Below are 22,261 nucleotides of genomic sequence, written 5' to 3' on the forward strand. Positions count from 1 at the left end.
GCAATGAGGTCTGTTATGAATTTTGGCTCCATGGAGGTATTGTACTTCCCAGAACCAAGTAAAAGTATTTAAAAATCTTTGCCGTCATTAAAATGTCTCGTCTATGAGTCGATCAGGAACTCGTGGGCGGGGCCGGTGGGAGAAACCCTACTGCGCATATAAATTTCATCCACATACGTTTGAAGTAAACCCGGAAGCTTGAAACCTGTTTTTGCCGCATGCAACTAACTCTCATTGGACTGAATAGGCGCCATCTTGGGGGCATGCAGTTCTTAAAATACATCCATATGTTGCACCCTCTGTAGGTGACGTGACCACCAACTTCTTTTGCAAATGTTCTCCCCCTCTCCTCCTCCTCCTCCTCCTCCTCAGCGGGAGTGCATGCAGGGTTACGCAACAGTTGAAGCCACATGTTTCACTAGCAGTGGAGCTGGATCTCAGACCAGCTCAGATGACTAAACTGTGTGTAAATTGGGGGGGGGGGGGGGGGGGGGGGGGTACCTAGCTCACACAACTGTCCTAAAATAGTGGGCTCTCTGGCTTTTTACTAGTTGCGCTTTGCAGCGCTTCAAACTGTTCCCAGGGTTTGTACCGACGTCTAATTTTCATTAATTCTGCAGACTACAGTAATGAGTGCGGTGTTGACGCTGTGCGTCACTGGCCCAGTAGTTGTTTAAGAAGCCAGCCACGTCTCACTACTCCAGGGTAAAGCATCCCACAGCACATAACACAATGTATGCAGAGAATACAAATAGCCTGGCATTTTCATCTGGCTGTATGAGTTCGAATCCATTATCTTTTACCAGCCGACCACAGTGACAGCTGGTATTTGTTTTCACCTTTTTGAGTCTGTGCGTGCGTGAGTCATCGGGGCAAAATGTTGTCCTGGAGACACCTGCTGCAGCAGGAACTACCACAGAGGGTTTTCAGTACTTAGCTAGGTGTGTCTCTCTCTGTGGACGGATGCTTTCACCGTGATAGTGTCGCAGCTGTGCGAGACACTTCAGAGATGTGTCGTTGAGATCGTGAAACGAGGGACGAGTTCGGAGACGTGGGTGCACTCTTACAGGTCCTGGTTCCATGTAGCGTCCCGGTTGGTGGGATAGTATTTTCCTTCGTCTGCTTGTGTGTTCATGGTTACAGGGGCGATTACAACCATTTCTGCAGCGTGATTTCCTCCTCCTCCTCCTCCTCCTCCTCCTCCTCCTCCTCCTCCTCCTCCTCCTCCTCCTCTGAGGAAAGAAAAAACACCCCGACTCATCATGACTCAGGCTTTTTACACTCCTGTGTGTGTGTGGGGGGGGTGAGAGATAATGTTGGGCTGCGCTATAAATACCAAATGTGTCGCTATTACAAGGACCGTATAACGGAAGGATGATGATTACACTGGAGTCATGAAGTGATCCGTGGGTCAGTGGGGCGACAGTGTTCCTCGTTCTAGTCATTCTGACAAACACTGCAGCTCAGAGGGTTTGTTCCTTGAGTTGATTATTAATTAGAATTGTATTATTGCAAGTTGTGTCCTGATTAAATGGACTATATATCGGTCGGACACACCAATAAACAGTTACTTATTCACTGCTGTTATAAACGTGTAAGTTTATAAACCTGCTACAAACCTACAATATAATCTTGGCGTGTGAATGTCTCCTCTTTGGGTCACTCGTGTGTAGCTTCAGCCTCGTGTTACTTTACTTAATGAGTTAAATCAGTTTCACTCAGATTTTAAACTCTTAAATGAAAGAGCACAGATTTGTACTGATACAGTTACAATACCCTACGTTTGAGAATCTGTATGATGCTTAGCACAACTCCTGAATTATAAAACACTGATATTCTGTGTTCGCAGTATGGACGAGGAGTATTTTGTACTACTGAACTACCAAAATGGTGCTGATAATGCAGGCCTGACCCATGTTAACGGGACGTTATGTGTCATTGAACCTTTTTAAGGTTTTGGACATGATTGTATTGTAATTGGATTAAAGGAGGAAGCTTTGATTTCTGCAGTGCTGGAGATCATTTAAGTGGGCGACATCCCGACATAAATGCATATTTCTGACTATATTTCCCCTTTTTTGGTGTATTTTTCAGTTCCCTTTACTCGATGTCTCTTTACCACAAAGTTAAACACTCGACCAAATATCCAACATTTAGTTTTGATGCTTCGACGGTTCTTTTTCCAGCTGGTTAAACAAAACTCGGTTCACTTCGGCCTCCGGCTGCTTGTGTTTAAAGCACACTTTTTGCTGCGCTATCAGCACAAAACGTTATTTGTTTTTCTCTCAACCCTAGTCAATATTGCAGCGGTTTGTTCCAAAGAACTACCAATAAATATCTCTAGATGTTTTAACTATATTACGTTAACAGGGCTGATGTAATGTGAGCTACAGGTGTAACTATGACCCACCTGCTGTAAGAACACAGGGCTCGTTATTAACGCCCACCTGGATTAATCCCGTACAAATGGACTGAACAGGTCTCACTGTTTGTGATGCTCCAGTTCTGGAAAATCCTAAACTGTTGAGCCGTTTCATGCTGAAGTGATTTTGACGGATTGGACTGTGACATTTCAATCTCATCCGCTGTCCGTCTCCTCCAGGTCGTACCGGCCTTTGACCTCTCTGAACATTAGGTGGTTGAGCTGCCGTCATATTTCACTCTCTGTGGCCTCGTTTTTCACTCCAATATTTAAGTCCTGCACCTCTATAGAAACAGCACAGTCATGGGTACAAGCAGAGACAACTCCAACACGTCTTTTTTACAGTGTAACACTGTTACGATGCAATAAATCATAAAATATTACAGAAACACATGGATACAATAATGTACGTTTCCAACATTATTTGTGTTAAAAATGTTGTAAAAACATTGAGGCTCCATGTGCTGTGTATATTAAACTATTTATATATTTACCGTCGGAAATTTGAAATCTAACTATGGTCCGTCACAGTGACTTTTATTAAATTAGGTTATTATAGATGCTGTAAAGTATTAGCCAATACATGCTAATTGCTAACACGGCTTCCCTTTCTGTCTGTCTCGTAGGAAACAACGTTCCTCAGTGTAACCACACTAAGGACCTTCAAAAGGATTCATTAATGTAAGTACACCGCGCTCCACTCCGTCCTTTCAGCCTCACTACTGCTATTAAATGTGACGATTCAGCTTTTCTTAATTTATAATAAAGATCCATTTAACCTCCTTGTTCTCTCCTTCGTCAGATTTGTACACAGGTCCACATCCGCCTCCCCATGCAGAACTCCATGAAATGAATAAAGCACCACAGCCTCTAACAGGACCCCCCTCCAACCCCCACCCTGCCCCCTCCCCCGGCCTGTCACAGGTAAGCAATGTCGTTGACGTCAGAAACAAACTCTTGTTGTTTTTAATAACAGAGTCTGGCAACGATGGGCTTCTTGAGGCGTGGAGCTCTTCATCTAACCGCTCACTGCCGCTCCGTCTCGCTGCAATATTTCAAACGTCAAGCTCACAGACAAACCGCTTCATAACAAAAGTCAACCCGTGTTTCCTTCGACTACGAGTTAAAAGCTTTTATTGTGAAGCTGCAGCTGTTTTGGTTTGCACACAGCATTGAGACATCCAGGATCTCAAATACTGTGTTAGAAGTCTTTTAGAGTGGGCCATCGGCTCCATCACCATTGTTACACTTCATTAACAGAAATGTATTTAAATGAAAAATCTTTCCATATTGACACTTAAACCTCCTGTTTTGACTCTTTTAAGACAAAGAAAAAGGGCTGTTATGACACTGTACCTCCTCCCTGCCTTCTCACTCTCTACTCCTCTTGCTGTCCCGCCTTTTTTTTTTTTTTTTTTTTTTTTTTACTGCTGTTGACATCACTTCCTGTCTCTTGCAGCCCTCATTCCCCCCCGGGCAGCCCCCTTCTGTTGTGTTTGCCTCCCCACCGCCTCCACAAATGAACCCGGCACCGCAGCCCCGACAGGTAGGCCCGACCCGCCCGACCCACAGACATTAAGTTCAGATATTAAAGCAGAATACGGAGCTGCAGGCTTTTCTGGCGCAGGTTATAAATGGATAATTTTTTTTGTCAAACGTTGGGACGATGTGTGTCTTCTCTGTCCCGTATTGTAAAAACGCAGCGTGCAGTCTCCTGGATCCGTCTGTGCATTACTCAGACTGCCTGCATGTCTGTTGGCCTTACGCTCAGCGGTTGTGCAGCGGTGTTAACCGTCGGTGTCAGCCTGTCCTTGGTGCTCTACCTCACGAAGTACGGCTGCTTAGTGTGCACCATGCTGACACTGACCTTCTCTACCCCATTTAAACTCCTGACTGACTGGAGGAATGAGAAGCAGTTTGTTGTAAACCTGTTTCTTTATGGACGTTTGGATAGTTTTGTACGCAGTCTTATTTATATATATTTATAGTTAACTATGTGATTGTGTGTTTTAACGTTTCTTGAAATAACATCAATGTATTGTAAATAAATTAGTAAGCAACCAATCAAACACTAATGGAGAAAAAGCAGTTGCTTAAGTGTGCATGGCTGTCATTTATAGAAAGCCGAAACTCCCGTTCAGCTGCAGGAAAACGTCTTTCTGCTGTTTTCAGACTGTTTGAACAGAAGTTTATATGTTAGCCTTAAAAGGGGTAGTTTGGCTGTGAGGTTGTATTTACCGACAGTAAATCGAGTTTGGAGAAACAGAAACATGTTCGCCACCTTCAAATGATCAGTTTTAGACTTCACTGTGCTGTCAGAGATCTCTTTCTGAGGGGAAACCGAAGCCGCTCTCTCCATCTGTGCTCGAGTCTCCTTTGACTAAAGCAGCGATTTCACCTGGCAGACAGACACGGGGGGGTTTCTGGTCTATCAAGGCCGTGATCGGTTAGCTCGTTTGTGTTATTGTGTGTACTTTGGTGAATCTGAGCTACACTTGAACACACCACAAACGAACTAACCGATGGAGGCCGAGGTAGACCGGTGACTTCTGTCTTCTTCGAGGTAAAATGACTGTTTTTGTCAACGGAGTCTTGTGGTTTTGAAGAGAGCATATATTGTTAAAACTGCTTCACTTCCCCGCCGGATGAAGGCTATCTTGCCGTCACGGTAAAGCAGTGAAAACATCTACTGTAGGTCACACGCCTACTATGGATAAGCACCTCATACAACCCTACATTACACAATCCAAACTATCCCTTTAAGGGTCGTTTAAAAGGTGCAGAAGTGAAGCATGGATCTGGTGCTGTTTGTTTTTTAACCTCTGTCCCGTCTGCCTCTCCTCCTCTAGTTTGCCCCAGGGCCCCGACCTATACACCAACAGGTACTAACAGCAGTTCCTATCCTGTAACGTACGTTAGAGGCAGTAGAGATGCTGGAGAGGCTCCACGGTGTGCTTTGACTTCTAAAAACATGACACTGACGTGAGCTTTCACGAGATATTTAGACGTGAAACTCGTAGTTTCCCTGAAGTCTTAATGAAGGAAATGATTTATTTTATGATGATAAACCCAAAGGATATGATATGAATGTATTTAAGTATTTTTTTAACAATGTTATGACACATCTTCCAGTTCTTTTACTCGAGTCTCAGTCGGCATGTTGTTAAAGAGAAGCTAGCCCTAGTTTATGTTGGATTCACTGCTCTACCTATTCTCTGCATGCTGCTTGTGAATTCACGGCTTGGCTCAGGATGGACAGTTTCTGGGTGCTTTGCTCTAACTGATTGTGGTGCTCTCTCTCCCTCCCTCCCCCCCTCTCTCCCCATCTCCTCCCCCCTTATTGCTTCCATTTGATGTGTCTCTGTGTGGCCTGTGTTTGCGCTGCTGAAGGGAGGCTTCAGGTCGCTACAGGTAACTCAATTTCCTCTTTCTTCCAGTTCCCCCCACTCCCTCCCTCCCTCTCTCACCGTCTTGAGTGCATATGTGTCCAATATTTGGCAGTTGTTGTGGCTTTGTTGGCTCGGGTGTCATTTCGGGCGGTGAGCTTCCCAGGCACCGGCAGCAGAATGTCAATGAGGAGGCTCTGAATGAACCCGCATTAGCTGCTTTATCTCTTCTGGCAGGCAATATGTTCCCTAGTTGGATTCAAGCCACAGATTCACGGACAAACTATGAGCCCGAGCTATTAGACAGGACGAGCTCGGTCCAGGAGATAAAAGTCAGAGACGGGCATGGGGGAGGATTTTTTATGTTGGCGGTTTCAGAAAGGTAACTAATAATGTATCCATTTGTGTCTCCATCCCATTCCTCTTCCCACATCGTCCTCTCTCTCTTGTCTTCCTCTCTGGTTTCCTCCCCCTTCCAGCCCTATTACACCAACAGGGCCACCCTGCCACCCAGCAGCGGGCCTCGGGGCGTCCCTCCCAACAGCGGCCCTCGGCCCGTGACGCCCACCCACGTCTACCAGCCGGGCCCCGGCTCTCAGATGATGATGATCCCCGGGCAACAATTGCCCTTCCCCAGCTCGCCGCAGGGAGCCGCCTACTTCATCCCGGGACAGGTAGAGACCGACCGGAAGATTACATCTTCTAATATAATATAGAGCTTTTGTGGCATTTTTCTTGTTTGGATCAGTTCTGTAAAGTTCTTTTTTTAAAATGGTCTAATGCTGTTTTTTGTGAAGAGAAAGAAAAGTATCTTGTGGTGCAGGATTGTGTTTGTGTTATCTTATAATTCAAGGATCATTTATTGTCATTATGCACAGCGAAGTGCAGTTTTATTCCATTTACAACACAAAGAAAACATGATAAACAAACAGTAGTGCATTCTTACGGTGCATTTTTTGAATTTGCATCATAAGGAATACAAACGGCAGCAACAGAAACAGTTCTCTGAGCAGATGACATCTTAACATTAGAAATTCTACATCAAGAAAACACTGACCGTCATCTGTGTTTGAGCACCGATCATCACGACCTGACTGTCTTCCTGCTTCTTCCTCTTTTGTTTCCTTTTAGTACCGCTCAGCGACCTACGTGGCCACGCCCCAGCAGTACCCGGTCCCAGCAGGCACCCCCGGCTTCTACCCCGGCACCAGCCCCGCTGAATATGGTACTTATGGTAAGAGGCTCTACCTGGGGCCTCACCTGAGCCACTCATACACACACACACACACACACACACACACAGAGAGACACACTCAGACACGGGAGAGCCGTTGCTGGTTAGAAAGCCAAACAAACAAATACTGCACATGGCTGCTTTTTCAAGACAAGCAGTCGGATAAATGTGAACTCTCTTTTTTTATTTAGAAAGCACTTTTAAAATTGGTCCAAATGTACAAAGCTGCATCTTTTCAATCCCAGGATCTGTGTGAGCGACCTCGGTACATAAATAAAACATAAATCCTGTCCTATAATCGACAAAAGTAAGGTTTCCACAAAGCAGCTCTAAGACGGGGCGCTTCCTGAATGCCTGAGGCGTGTTACGCTACATGAGTTAGCCCAGCAGACATCTCCTTGCTCATTGCTCTTCTACTCTTTTTCCGGTGTAAGTCACTGCATGTCCCAACAGAACAACACCTCGGTTGAATATTATACGTTAGTTGAGAGCAAAACAAAGTAAAGACTCGAGATGAAACAGAATTCCCGATCATGTTCCGTCACTGCATCGATGCAAAGTCGTCCCCATCGCGATGCATCTCCTAGTAAATCATTTTCTACACCTGTACTGGCACGCTAATAAGAACCTACCCGGATCATGAGTCGACTTTCACCTCACGTCTACATAAAGACATTTGTTGTTGTTGTTGTTGTTGTTTGTACTCTCGGTCGCTCTGGAAATCTGGACTTTGTCCGTCTGCTGCTAAACTTTCCTGTTTGTTTTGTATTTCTCCTCAAATCAACGTTTACTGAAGAGCTCTCATCTTCCTTTAATAACTCATAGAAGTATGATAATTGTTGCTCAGGGACTAGTTCATACACATGAACTTTACTTTCATTTAATTCCCATGTCGTCACATCTGCTCCTAAATACAGCAGCACTACAGACGTGTGCTGGTGATCCCGTGTGTTGTGACCCCCTCTAGAGGTCGCTGAGTGTCGGTGCATCACAAGAAGCGACCAAACTCTGAAAAAACTGCCCCCCCCAGCAGCAGCAGCAGCAGGCATCCCAACTATGTGTTGTCTTTGTTTAAAGTGTAGCTCATCAGCAGCACAATGCGCCGGCCTGAACACAGGACTGTAAACAGTTCTTCCTGATGGGCTTTCCATTTCACGGCCTGTTGCACGTCAGTGTACGAGCGCTGTACGATGTGCACGGTGCTTTAGAAAGACCTCTGCACCTGCGTATGTATGTTTGAAGAAAGAAATGCAACTAGAAATTAGAGTGTAGTGAATGGTTATAAAATCTATTGTTTGGGGACTCAAATTGTCGGCTTATTCCTACTTCTGGTGTTTACAGACGGCTGTTTATTAAAGGACACTTGGTGTGAAATGCAGCAGGCACTAAAAGGTTACTTGTTTTAAGTATAACTGACATATATTCGGGTAGAAAACACACAATACTCAGTGTGTAATACAGCTGACTGTAGATCAAATACACGGTATTCCCTCACGGAGGATTGTCTTCATGTCACAACGGAACATTTTACGGTAACACAAGTGTGTCGATGTCAGACTTCACCCTAAACTGTCTATTTTTATCACAGTTTATTGTGGAAGCGCAAAATATTTGCGAGATCTAGGTTTAGAGGATGCAATGAGAGAAATCCCTCCAACGTAATGTGGAGGATTCTGCTTTTCTTCTCAGCTGCAGCATAATGTGATTCCTGTATTTTTTGGGTCGCTTTGAATACAAGTGTCGGCTAAATAAATGTAATTAGTCAACTCCCTCAGGCGTGTCAACCTATAAGGTTTACCCATAAACTATAAAGTATTTTTATATAAATCATAAAAATATACTATGAACACTTATTGTTCTGTACTTCTGACTCATTTAAAGCGACACAAAATGCAAATTCCAGAACAGCAGATCGCCTCTGAAATACTTTAGTGTCTCTTTCTCCTTTATGGCAGCACGGCCTCGCACGTCTGTTGTGTTTATTGGTCTCTGCCAGACTAATTTACTGGATCTGTGAGAGAGCTGTTGTGCTATCGGTGTGTTGGAGGAGGATGTTTGTCACATTGATCGTTCTGCGAGTCGCACGTCACGAGGTGAGGCTGTCGCATGACACTGAATAACCGGTCATGTGACAGTGAGAGAGTTTCAAAAAGCAATGCAGATTTATTGTTTACCTGGAAATGATTTGGCTTTTTGCTCCGCTAACACCCCCCTCTGGTCCTCCTAAGTGGTGCAGTCTGTCTGACCATTGACTCCTTTTCTAGCAGTCAAGTTAAACACACACACACACACACCGTGCTGACGGAGTAGGGTGACTATTTTTAAGACCCCCCCCACCCCTTCCGAGCTGAGTGATTTGCTCCGCTCATGCCGCATACGTGTGCACACACTCGCGGCCCACCTCTCTTTGTAGTAGCCGGTGATGCCAGCGGGTCAGATCACAGGGATACACGCAAAACCAGAGCCGCTCTGAATGACACAACGGAGTAGTTCAGCTCGGCTGCCAGCGTTACACTGTGGAGAGGGGGAGGAAGGAAGGGAGGGAGGGAGGGAGGTTAAAAAAACAAGTGAAAGGGAGGAATCAGGAAGGTCAGAGGGAGGAGGGACACGCTGGAAGAGGGAGGGCTGAGCGTTAAGAGAAGTCGCTCTGAGAGGGCACCTGTAGAGAGGACGGGAAGAAGTTCAGAGAGGGGGTTTGAACAGAAACCCCCTCTCCTTTTTTTTTTTTTTCCCCCTCTTCCTCTGTCCGTACACAGTTCTGCATTCAGCAGGCGTTCAACATGGGGAACCGAGGGTCTCGAGAGCAGCAGGACTCTGAGGGTAGGTGTCGTCTTAACGGTGATCTCCTGCACTCTTCTAGAGTCTCTCTCTCTTATTTAGAGTATCGAGGCGCCGTCCGAGAAAAGTCTCATTCTAGCTTTCTATTTTTTTTTAGCATGCTATGTTCTCTCTCTCTCTCCCTCCGTCCGTCTTCCCTCCCGTTCCCTCTCGCGCGCTCTCTTCCCCCCAGCCGGTGTGGTGTTTTTTTTGCCTATATTTAGGCTGCGCTGCCACTGGTCAACAATGCAGACTCAGTAATGTGAGTTACACTGAAACGCATTAGGAGGAGGAGGAAGGCCCGCTAGAGAGGCCTCTGCAGTCTGAGGATTCCGTTTTTTTTAGTTGTTTTTTAACTCCAGTCCTTTTTGAAAGTGTGGCTACGACCAGTTGAGCTGAGGCCAGGTAATGTCCCCGAGTGGGTGGATGTCGACATTGTTGACCGTGGAGGCTGACGGAGGTTCTTTGATGATGTTGAAACTTTTTATTTTGTTTTATTGGCCGTGTTGGCAGCAGCTTCGCCGACGAGATTGTGAGCTGAGCTGGCTCTCGTCGTGGTCCGAGAGGCCTTCCAGGTGCCATGTTTGCTTCACGTCCAACACGTAGGGTAGGAGGAGGAGGAGGGGCGGGGGGGGGCACAGCACGGGGGCACAATGGCTAACAAAGTGAGGGGAACGACACAGGTCTGACTTAATCAGTGGTGTCACGAGGACACGTTGACAGTTGCAGCTTTCAGGCGCCTTGTTTTGACAGTTTGAAGATTGCAATAAGAAAATAATTGGTGGAAATGAAGCAGTTGGTTCTGTGGGAAATATTTAATTACAGTCATCTGATACTTTATTTTGGTCACTTGTTACTCAGACTGCCTGGAAACAAGTGTAGAGCTGAAGCGATTGGTGGATAAATGAAAAACTATTATGATTATTAATGAACCTGTTTTTTTTTGGTCATGGATATCTACAGCACGGTGGGAAGTTAAACGTTGTTTGTTAGCATAAACTACGCACATTGTTTCCCTTCAAAACGATAAAGTCAAAACGGCAAAACAAGGCCTTCCATCTGCACAGTCCGGCTGCACGGTCAGATATTAACAAAGCGTTTCACATCGTTGAAATATAAAAGTAAAGGTGTTTAATTGATGACACAATGGAGTGATTCGAGTTAAATAATCAGTTTGTCCTTTTTAAGTCCCTACATGTATTTGTTTGTTCATTTATGTGTTCATCGCTCATTCCTTGAGGTTAACCCGTTTATTTTAGACAAAACTTCTGCGATAGAGATTAAAAACCTCAACAAATTTGTGTTTTAATTTCATGTGTTTCACATAGATTTAGAGTGTTTGACAGATTCCTAAACCATTACGAGGTCAACCTCACGTTGACCTCGTAACGTTGCTGTGGACGTAAAGCTGCAGCTGTTGCTCTGCAAATCATCGAGAAATGAAAACCTTCACATTTTTAGATGCAGCTTTTCTCACAGCCTCCAAGTAGCCAGACGGGATCATGAGCAACATAATGCCATGGTGTGAACACGAGCTGTGTGCGTGTGTGTGTGTGTGTGTGTGTCGTGTTTTGGCTATATCGGTGTGTGTTGGTTTACATTCTGGTCTGTGTCTGATCCACAGCAGGGGCCTACTACCCCGCCCAGCCTCAGTTCACCCCCTCGGTGCAGGCGGCGCCCGTTATTATGAACCCGGCCCCTCAGCAGCAGCAACAGCCGCAACCACCGCCTCAGCCCCCCCAACACATCGCCACCAAGCGGGAACGGAAACAGGTACGGTCACTACCCTGCATCACACTTACAGCTTCAACGCCACCATTTTACCCACAGGATGAACCACGAGTGAAGCTGGACGAGGCCTTTTTTAAACATGGTGGAAACTTTGAGAGGAAAGACTTAAAAAGAACTGTTCCTAAAATGGAAACTTTCGTTATCAGCTGTGTTTGGACTAGATCTGGTTATCAGTGAAGGTCAGGTACTGTGACTCGCACTAGTCCATCTGAATACATGATATCTGTGTTCCAGACTGTGTAGACGTGGCTGTACACATCTTGGTGATATTACAGACGAGCCAAATCATATTTTTTTTGGTTCTTGAATGATGGGTTTGATGCCTGCTCTGTACTGCATGTTGTGAGAATATGTTTCCCGTAAACATGCGCGATGCATTCAGGTACACGCAACTATCACACTAATCTGCCAACTTCACACCGAGGGAAGTCAGTGAGTAGCAAGAGAGATGCATTCAGAAAAGATGCGTCAGAACATTTCTCTGCTGAATATCTGACTTGTTCTCATGTTAGACAAAACACAGATGAAGTTTGTTTCTGTAAATAATGCCGGAGTCCAAACAGGAAGAAATGCCACCAGAAAACATTACTCACAAGTGAAAATATTAAAATATTAGTTATGAAATGGATCCAAATATTGTGATCTTGCTGTTACAGAACACAAAAAACCCACAGAAATAAAAGGAACTGACCAAAAACAGAACTAAGTAAAATGTACTTGAATATGGGACATGTATCTCTGAGTTTCTACCCGGTAACAAGGAGCTAGAGGAGCGAATGAAAGCAGCAAGTCCTTCTCAAAGATCGCTGAGGGACGAGCACAGGTCTGTGTGTGGGGGAAAATGTCACCAAGGTGCATAATCTGACTTCCAGATGCACAATGTGATAGTCTGGCTTCAGATGCTTTGTTTATTATGCTTGTCAAGTTGTTTACGTACATTAAAAAAACCACAATGATTTAGATATTAATTATCATGAGCTTGCCAGACAAAAATGCAATTAGTCTGGAAGCTCTCGGTTCATTTTTATTTTCAGAGTAGCGTCATCAACGTGAGCAGATCCGCCCTCTGTAGATGGCCAATCACAGCTCAGTAGTACCGGCCAATCAATCGCAGCACAGCAGGGCGGGACTTGGCACAAAGCGGGGTGGGAATAAAGTGACGCATGAGTAACGCTAAAATGTAAACAGCCTGCAGGTGTTTTTATGAACTGGTTTAGTAAACGTTTGTCAAATCATGTCAGAAGTGTTTCAAACACCGCCCCGTATTAGATAAATAGAAATCTGTTGACAGCAGAGAGAGAGGGGGGGGGCAGAGCAAATAAAAGCATTAGCTCACAGATCCGTCTAGTTTAAAGGAGTCCTCTGTAGATAGTTTAGATATAGAAGTACGCTTACCAGACTTCTGTTTACGTGTGTATTCTCTATATAAGAAGTGGAACTAGTCACTGTGGCGTCAACCATTAGTTTGTTTTGAAGCCTTGTGTTCGGCACTTTGGCTGTTGCCATTTTGGTTTATTTGCAACCAGAAGTGACACAAGGTGGTGGAGCTAAATAACACTAAAAGCTAATTTAAGACATTTTTTAAGGCTTTCATGAACTGATGACAAACTGAGAAAGGGTTGAACTCCCAGACCGGACAACGCTCTGGTAGAGACCTGTCAATCACTGTGTAGTCCCGCCCCTAAAACATCCCCTGCTTTATGGTCTGTTTGACTCTAAATGGACCATCATGTACTAAATGAACATCATGCTGTATTGAAGAAGACTTGAAACTAGAGATTGAGACCATAAACTCATGTTTACAATGTTTACTGAGGTAATAAATCAAGAGAGAAGTAGAGTCATTTTCTCATAGACTTCTATACAACCAGAGGAGTCGCCCCCTGGTGGACATTAGAGAGAATGCAGCTTTAAGACATGAAGCACTGGCTTCACTTTTCAGAACTGGAGGTTGCCATCTTGGCTAGCTGCTCCAGGCTACATTAGCCTCTGCTAACTTAACCCACTGGAATTTCCGCTGGAGCTGTTGGTGGTCACGTTGCATTGTGGGTAATGAAGGAAGAAGAATGCATTGAATAAAAAAAGACTCCATCTTTGGTTCTGCTATTTTGATCCTTTTGGATATTACAGAAGTGCAATGCTTAATAAGTGGAGTGCTCTTTTAACATTTAAAGTGTTTATAATGGAAGAAGCAGATCATATTGTTATAAATGTGAGCCAGACAGATTTGTTACATTGGGGCTTCAAAACGTTACCAAAAAACTACAAATTGATGATTTTCTGAATGCTTTAACTCGACATTCGAGTCACTGTAAGCGACGGCTGTTTTGACCTTTTTCTGTGTTTATATAACAACTGCCTCACAGTAATATGAACAAATAATACAGCAAACCCAACGACCCGATGCTTTTTAGATAATGCAGCTCATCGGTGGTGTTGCAATCTCCCTCGGTGTGACTCCGGCGTCGTTCTTGAGTCTGGACGCAGAGTTCAGTCCACTGATGGAACCAGATAGCGGGGGAACTTGACCTTAACGTGGTGCGGAGTGAGAGCGAGCTGCTGTGCGACATATTCTACAGTATGTCTAGTGTTTCCTCAGCTCTCTAAGATGGCTTTCGCCTGGTATGTGGTAGCTCACTGTGAACTGTAGCCCCAGATGGTGCCTCTCGTGTACTCATCTTTTATTTACACTCCCTGTGATGCTGCTTTCATTTGAGAAGTCGTTTTTAGACATTTCCAGATTCCCCAGAGACTCTTTTATCCAGCTGGAAATTAAAATATTCCGTCTCCTGCACTGTTGAGGGTTTTTTTTCAACCTGTTTCACAACCTGCAACTTTTTTCATTGCGCTGAAGTCTGCAGCCAGAGGGTGTTTTTTGGGGGTTTTACACTCTGTAATGATCCGTGCAGAAATCTATTTTATTGCTAACAAGAGAGGCAAAGTTGAACACGTTTACCTAGTGGTTCTATTTGCATGGTTTTCCCCTCGTTGCACTGTTTATCGACTATGTCGGTGTGTCTAAAAAAAATGCGTTTTGGCTAGCTCTGAGCTCTTACTGCCGTTGATTTGACTTCATGGTGGGTGGAATGTATGTTTTCTATTCATCTTCACCTGACCAAACATCCTAAATCTGTCTGCTCATGACTGCTTATCAGCGACGGTGGTCGGACTTTGGCTCGTTCCCATTGGCCCTCGTGCACAATCGCTGTCTCTGTGGTGTGAAACGTCTGCATATTCCTCTCAAGACTGAGAGAACGGTTGGTGCTTCGGCCATAAGACGTGTGTCAAAGCAGAAGTACACGCCACAAGCTCTGCATTCTTGTTTTGGGAATGATGCTCTTTGAGAAAGACAAAAGGGTTTAGTATGACCTTCCACCTACAGGACAGTGTGTCTTTGTGTGTCTTATGTAGTTGAATGCAAGTCAGATATAGAAAGAGTTTGTGTTTGGACTGTTATATTTCCAACTGCCAACATTCACCCAATTTATGCCGTTTAGTTCCTGGTTACATGTAAAAAAGTTGTAGCTTTGCAATTATTATTTTTTTCCCCACTTTCCTACTCTTTTGCTCGCCCCCTCCCCATGTGTCAGAGAGAAAGACCAGAGGAGGGAGGGAGGGAGGGAGGGAGGGAGGTGAAGGACATGTCAGCACATAGCTCAGCTCCACGTGGCCGCCGGTCTCCTCCCCCTTCTGAGCCGGAAGGGCTAACCAACCAGCCTTCCTCTGCTTGCTGCTGTGGCACCCCCACTCCTCCTCCTCCTCCTCCTCTTCCTCCTCCCCCCTCTTCCTCCTCCTGTACTGGTTTCCTCTGCCCTCAAAAGGGGCGAGCCTTAAAAAAATAAGAGTGACTTGAGTGTGCAGTATGACGGAGCAGACGGAGAGAGAATGAGGGGGGAAAAGGGGGGAGTTTCTCCTAATAGCTGCAGCTCATTTGATAACGCAAACTTTTTTTTCTTCTTCCTGGAAACCCTCCTATCCCCCCCCCCCCCTTCCTCCCCCGCTACCCTGCCCCTCCTTCACACTCCCGGCCCCTTTAACTGTCTGTTAGTCTCTGTGGGAGGGTTTGCACATTCCAATACCATAGCTTTACAAGGCCAGTCGCTTTATCCTCTCTTTTTTTCCCCCCCTCTCCCCCTCCCTGTTCTTTTCAGCGTATGAGAGAGAGAGAGAGAGGGAGGTAGGGAGGGAGAGAGAGAGAGAGAGAGAGAGAGAGGGAGGGAGAGAGATTCAAGTTGCTAGCTAGCTTGCTGACAGTCAGGCCCAGCCCTGTTCTGCAGGCCTGTAGCTCTCTTATCACGGCCTGGATGTGTGCGAGTTAAACTGAGGAGGGGGAAAAAAACTTCACCGGGCTGCAGTTACGGGGTCTGTGGGGGAGTTTTTACAAAGTCCAGCACCCGAGAGTCCGCTGGAACGGCTACTCCGGCCCCAGGATGAGAGAGGCCCGCTCGGGTTTGTAAGGCTCCGAGAGAGAGCAGTTGAACCAGAGGAAAAAAAAGGTCAGTGGCAACGAGCAAATATTGTTCTTTAAAACGCCCAAAGTAGGGCCGGAGACTGTAGCAGCTCAACTCTTTTTACAGTTTAATCTCTGTCCGGGGAGTTTACTTTAAGCAGCGCTGTGACTCATACCAGTTGCATGACAGCTCTGACTGCCGATGGTAAGTATGTAGAGAGAGAGAGAGAGAGAAAAGAGAGCTGGATAGAAAAGCATGCATTTTGTAATGTATGGGCACTCCTTGTGAGGGATCAGATTTTATTTGTGCTTTGCCTTCACGAGAGTCGTAACAACTTCAACCAGCAGCGGAATTAGTTTGACAATCTGACTTTTTTTTAAAGTCGGGCCGACTCGATTCTCGGCTCAGTCAAACAGCGTTGCGATGCGACTTTACTGGCCGAAGCACATTCAGCTGCGGAGCGGAGGAATTTGTTGGTTGGTTTTTTTTTTCGGTGCCTCAGCGTTCACAGTGTGAGAAACGCAGCTTTTTCATTGAATCGGAGGCAGCCAGCGAGAGTCACAGGGCCTGACGACTGCAGGCCGTTGCATCATGGGAAAGGCAGCTCTCCTCTTACGTGTGCTGCCGTCCTCACCCCCCCGAAACATTTTCAACCCTTTTCTCTTTTGCATTTGTGGAAGGGAAGTTCTCAAGTGCTTATCCTCACGTACGGATTCATTTCCTTCTCTCCTTTCTCTGTAATCGTCGGTGCGCTCACCCTGACTCTCTTCCCTCTCCTCCACAGATCAGAATAAGAGACCCAAACCAGGGAGGCCGAGACATTACAGAGGAGATTATGTCCGGGGGCCGCAGTGGCTCTACCCCAACCCCACCACAGGTGAGCTTACCGGTCAATTCAATCTGTATTTTTAGACGCAATATCAAATGTTTTTTCATTGAAATTGAAGCACAGTAAAAATGACTTGGCTGCCATATGCTTCTACTTAGCACTGTGTAAAATGTCAGCTTAGTCCGTTATAGCATCTCAAGTATTTGAAACAAGAATTGACTTGCCTGCTCCGTCCATATGTTGCTACTTTATGTGGAATGCTGCCGATCGCCAGGACTCTTACATGTGTTACACGACAACCTGTCAAAAGCGAGCTGATCTATGGTTTGCCGTTGGAGTTCCGATGTCTGGTTCTTATATCCAACGAGGATCTAACGTGAAGCTATTTTCTCCTTAGTCAAGTGGGAAAAAAAACGAGTGTTGTCCTCACCGCTGAGGTCACGCTTTTACTCTCTGGTGTGTTGTGTTTCTCCCCGACAGACGGGATCAGAAGGTACGGCGGCGGTGGTCCAGTCCAACGGCGAGAGCGTCCCAGCTGCTGCCTCACCGGCTCTGGTTAGACCAGGTGAGGGTCTCACGCACACTCACACAAACACACAAGTACAGTTTTACAATGAACACGATTGAAGAAGTTGCTTTTAAGAAAAACAAAGAGAAAAAAGAGCTGAAGAGAGAGACGCGCATAGATGTCTATGGACTGGATTTCATTTATTATTCAATATTTCTTTTTTTGATTTCTTTATGTATTTTCTTTGTTAGTTATTTACAGACTGACTGACTTATTACATTGAATTAAATCACCAGAAGGTCATTCTTATTTGCGATTTTTTTTTTTTTTTTTACACAATCTTAGGGACGAGCATTGGATATTCGCAGTAGTAAAAACTGCTCTGATACACTCGATTGGATACTTGATTTATTTGTAAATAAACATGAAATTAAATTACCGTAATGCCTAGTATATATGCACACACTGCAAAAACAGCGTGGGGCTAGTTTGAACGTCGTTTTCAAAGTTTTTTTACTTTTTAACAAACGTAGAATATACAGCAATATGTTGAGTAATTTTGATATATTGCCCACTTCCTGTTGGATGCATGACACACACAAAGCGTGTATATATATATATATACACACCAGGAATCTGATCATTTGTTCATCTTAAACTCCTACTTGGGGCTCAAAGAGATATTATTTTGTTTCTGGTAAATCAGTGTTTGAAGCTTCGGTGCTGTTAAGATGCTTGAATGTGATCTGTTGTCTGTAAAGTCTCCATGAATACCCTTTTTGATGTTGTGAAATGATAACTGAGCTGAACGAACTGCTTTTCAGACGTCTTAACAACATATTTTTTTCTGACCCTCCAGATGACAGAGGGAAACCTACGCCCCCTCCTCCGTCAAAGACCCCTGAACTTACTAAGGGACACCACATCCCCACAGAGGCTTCCCCCTCTGACACGAACACTAAGCCCCCCGCATCCCCTCGACTATCAGACACGGAGGACGTCCCTCTCGACACTATTCCCACTCCTGCTCCCGTTGCAGACGTGATGGATGCTCCCCCAGCTCCCAGGGAAGCCACCCCACCACCACCACCGCCCCCCCAGTCGGCGCCCGAGGTGCCCGCCTACCCTGCACCCCTCCCCGGCCCTCTCCGCGCCTCTGCCGCACAAGGCAGAACAGACAAGAAACCCACACAGGCAAAGGAGGAGGTGGTGGTGGAGGTGAAAGAGGAGGCTGAAGCGGAAGAGGCAGCTGCCTCTCCGGTCACTCCTTCCTCCACCACTAACGGCGTCGCGGAGCCGGAAAGGCCGTCGGTCGTGTTGCCACCTCGTCACCTGGAGGCCCCTCTGGAGTCTCCCATTGCACAGCCGGAGGAGCTCCGCCTCCCCAACGGGCTGCCGCTGCCGGACCCGCGAGACCCCGAGGAGCCCGCCGCAGGTACGACGGAGCGCGACGACAGCCCCATCGCCGAGCCGGATGTCACGCAAACCTCCACAGACGTCACTCAGGCGACGCCCACGCACGTGGTCGAAGCTAAGCCCGTGGTCGAAGCTAAGCCCGTGGTCGAGGCTAAGCTTGTGGTCGAGGCCAAGCCCGTGGTCGAGGCTAAGCCCGTGGTCGAAGCCAAGCCCGTGGTCGAGGCCACGCCCGTGGTCGAAGCCACGCCCCTGGCCGAAGCTAAGCCCGTTGCCGAAGCCACGCCCCTGGTCGAAGCAACGCCCGCCCCTGTTGATCAGCCTGCGCCCGCTGTCCAGGAGATTCCTGCCGATGCAGTCGTCCAGGCAGAACCCGCCGAGCCCGAAGTTCAAGACACGGTTCCTCCGGTCGCCCTGGACATCAAAGAAGACACCCCAGTGCCCTCCTCTTCCGTGGCGGTGGCCGCGGAAGAGGAGCCATCTCCCGCGGAGACCGTTTCCGAGGCTGACAGCGCCCCGGAAACGGTGCCCGCTCCCCCCTCTCCCACAGCAGAGGAGAGGGAGGACACCCCTCCTCCTCCGCAGGAGGTCACACCTGCCCTCGTAGAAGCTACTATGCAAGGTCAGTTGTTTACGGCGTGCTAAAAAAATACTCTCTTCCATCATTAATAGTAAATCTTCTCGGGCAGGACTTCTCTTTCCAGATACGTTTGTCTTGATCTGAGGCTGATTGTGTTCGTCTTCCGTCTTTTAGCCGCCGTGTCTGTGCCAAAGAAGAAGAGGAAGATGAAGGATCTGAACAAAAAGGAGGCAGTGGGAGACCTCCTGGATGCCTTTAAAGAGGTGTGTGCAGTGATGCATTTATTGACTAATTTCTATGCTTTTACAACCTGTTTTTAACTCAAATCAACCCCTAGACGTCATAGTCCAGTGAGAAAAGAGGCTTCTTTCCCCCCTCAGGATCGTTTTATTTTACATATTGAGTGTAAGATGGCAGTCTTGACTTCTAACCACTCTCCCATCTTTGAACCAGGAGCAGGTAGTGGCTCCACCAGAGCCCGAGCCATCCCCCGTCCCAGCCCCAGAGACCAAGCCCCCCGCTGCTTCCCCTCCTGCCCCAGAGGATCCGGACCTGACCTGGGAGGACAAGGAGGACAAGGAGGACAAGCGGGACGCTGAGAACATTCAGCCGGATGGCAAGAAGTACCAGTACAAAGAAGGTGGGTCTCTGGACCTTGATACCTCTCGGCGTGAACAGCCGATCTTTATCTCGCTTGCGTTCACGAGTTGGCGACGCGTCAGTCGAGCACGTTTATGTTTGCTTTGTTGAAAATCAGGGAGCGGCGTTTCACCCGATTGTGCTTCTGTTGATATGAGTGTTCAGTGGAAAACGATAGTTATGTGATGGCAACGAAGCATTATTTGAACAATAAGCACAAGAAGAAGATTAAACCGGGAGATTTTAAATGTATAGATGCAGTGTAGGTCATGACCGTTAGCCTCCTTGAAGCTTTGCTCTATTTTATATAAACACAAAGAAACAGTAGTAAATGGAACAGCTGCCTTCAAAATCAAAGCATGTGAGAATACAAATTTTAAGCATCTTTTTACCAGGTCATTGCTCAACAGGGTTGCACAACAAAATGCAGATTGCTGTCCCATTTTGTTACAAACAAAACACAAAAACACCTCATTAAAAACAAAACAGGCCATATATACTGTACTGTACATGCATTTTCCAGCCTATCTGCCACCTTGTGGATATTATGAGGCATGACGATATCTACAGTTATAACGACCTGGAGTCATTTGCGCTCTTATTCTGAAGTAAAGCTCGGCTCGGCTCGCTTTATACCGACGGAAAATGTATCTGCCCAAATTTGATCTGCTCATTTATTTTTCCTCATGTTTTTTGGTTTCTCTTTCAGAAAAATGGAAGCCGATCGACCCGGAGCAGAAGAAGCATTACGACCGAGAGTTTCTTCTGGGCTTCCAGTTCAGCTCAGCCAGCATGAGCAAGCCCGAGGGTCTGCCAGCCATCAGTGACGTGGTCCTGGACAAGGTGCCACATCTCACACGATAGACGCACCTTCGTCTTTCACTTATAAAGTTATATTTGGCCCCGGAAGCACTGCTGGGATGTAGTTAATGTCCCCGCGACTGGAAACGTAAATAGACATAAAGATGACGGCATTACATGTTCCAGAATATCTAAATAACGTTTCACTTTGTTTATTTCGTTTGTCTGTTCAGGTTAATAAGGCCCCTCTGCGTCAACTGGACCCCAGTCGTCTAACGGGAATGAACTGTGGCCCCGACTTCACGCCCTCCTTCGCCAACCTCGGCAGGCCTGGAATGGGAGGCGGAGGCGGAGGCGGAGGCGGTGGTGGCGGCGGTGGTGGAGGCGGTGGTGGTGGTGGTGGAGGCAGAGGACCAGTAAGTTCAACATCTTCTCAATGTGATCCTCCGAGAGCTCTGCGCTTGAAAGTTCACGGTGTCTTTCTTCCTTTCCCCTGCAGCCTCCGGGTATGGGCATGGGGGTCGGCGGTCCGCGTCGCTCTCAGCAGATGCCGCGCAAAGATCTGAGGAAAATCATCACCACCATGTCGCTGAGCGATGACGTGCAGCTGAACAAGGCGGAGAAGGCCTGGAAACCTTCGGCGAAGAAAGCCGTCCGCACCCGCGCGGCGGAGGAGGAGCAGCCCGAGGAGAACGAGTCGGAGGCCGCCAAGACCCAGGAGCTGTTCAAACGGGTCCGCAGCATCCTCAACAAACTCACCCCGCAGAAGTTTCAGCAGCTCATGAAACAGGTGGCGGAACTGACTATTGACACTGAGGAGAGATTGAAAGGAGTCATAGATCTCACCTTCGAGAAGGCCATCTCCGAGCCAGACTTTTCGGTGGCCTACGCCAACATGTGCCGCTGCCTTATGGGGGTAAGTGGTGCCACACACACACACACACACACACGTAATGGAGATATGTGTTGAATAAGCTTGAATGTTCACTCAAGGACCGTTTGGATTTCGATAAACTCCGTAAGTTTCATTTCTTCATTTTTCTGGAGACTAAAACTAATTTGACATATTTCTTTTTTAATATCATTTTGAAGATTAGAAACACTTCATTCGTCCCGCTGGGAAAAATTTCCCCAAGATACTATCAGTCGAAGGAGACAATAAAGGCCTTTTTATAGGAACTACCAGGATCCCATTGATCCAGTGCATTGACAGGCAGTCTGTCTGAGGTCTGTTGTGTGGCCTAAAGCCACTGGAAGCTATTTTATTGAGTTTCCTTTTAGTGAAACGGCTTCGAGTTCCGTCTGTTAAACGGTTACGCAGTGGACATGTCCGGGGCTTTTATTGTGAAAGGTAAGAACAGCTGCCTTTGTCACAAGGTTGAAAGAAGTA

General features: G+C 46.5%; 1 protein-coding gene across 8 annotated transcripts in view; it reads left to right on the top strand.

Moving 5' to 3' along the window:
• Nucleotides 1-22,261, top strand: part of eif4g1b (eukaryotic translation initiation factor 4 gamma, 1b) — a 34,837-nt gene that overhangs the window by 2,932 nt on the left and 9,644 nt on the right. The window contains exons 2-16 of one of the 8 annotated variants that reach the window (XM_079166860.1): nt 3,049-3,103; nt 3,225-3,346; nt 3,882-3,968; nt 5,272-5,304; nt 6,288-6,482; nt 6,940-7,042; nt 11,484-11,632; nt 16,886-16,978; nt 17,411-17,495; nt 18,298-19,473; nt 19,606-19,694; nt 19,885-20,071; nt 20,780-20,913; nt 21,105-21,287; nt 21,371-21,787. In XM_079166860.1, the coding sequence (XP_079022986.1) occupies nt 3,272-3,346; nt 3,882-3,968; nt 5,272-5,304; nt 6,288-6,482; nt 6,940-7,042; nt 11,484-11,632; nt 16,886-16,978; nt 17,411-17,495; nt 18,298-19,473; nt 19,606-19,694; nt 19,885-20,071; nt 20,780-20,913; nt 21,105-21,287; nt 21,371-21,787 (3,006 nt within the window). In that variant the 5' untranslated portion in view covers nt 3,049-3,103; nt 3,225-3,271. Of the gene's footprint in view, nt 1-3,048; nt 3,104-3,224; nt 3,347-3,881; nt 3,969-5,271; nt 5,305-6,287; nt 6,483-6,939; nt 7,043-9,719; nt 9,863-10,142; nt 10,265-10,372; nt 10,467-11,483; nt 11,633-15,948; nt 16,147-16,885; nt 16,979-17,410; nt 17,496-18,297; nt 19,474-19,605; nt 19,695-19,884; nt 20,072-20,779; nt 20,914-21,104; nt 21,288-21,370; nt 21,788-22,261 lie in introns of those variants that run through there. The other 7 variants (XM_079166861.1, XM_079166862.1, XM_079166865.1 and 4 more) reach the window with 7 other exon arrangements.

This window comes from Pholis gunnellus (genome assembly GCF_910591455.1).
Source record: "Pholis gunnellus genome assembly, chromosome: 9".
NCBI lineage: Eukaryota > Metazoa > Chordata > Actinopteri > Perciformes > Pholidae > Pholis > Pholis gunnellus.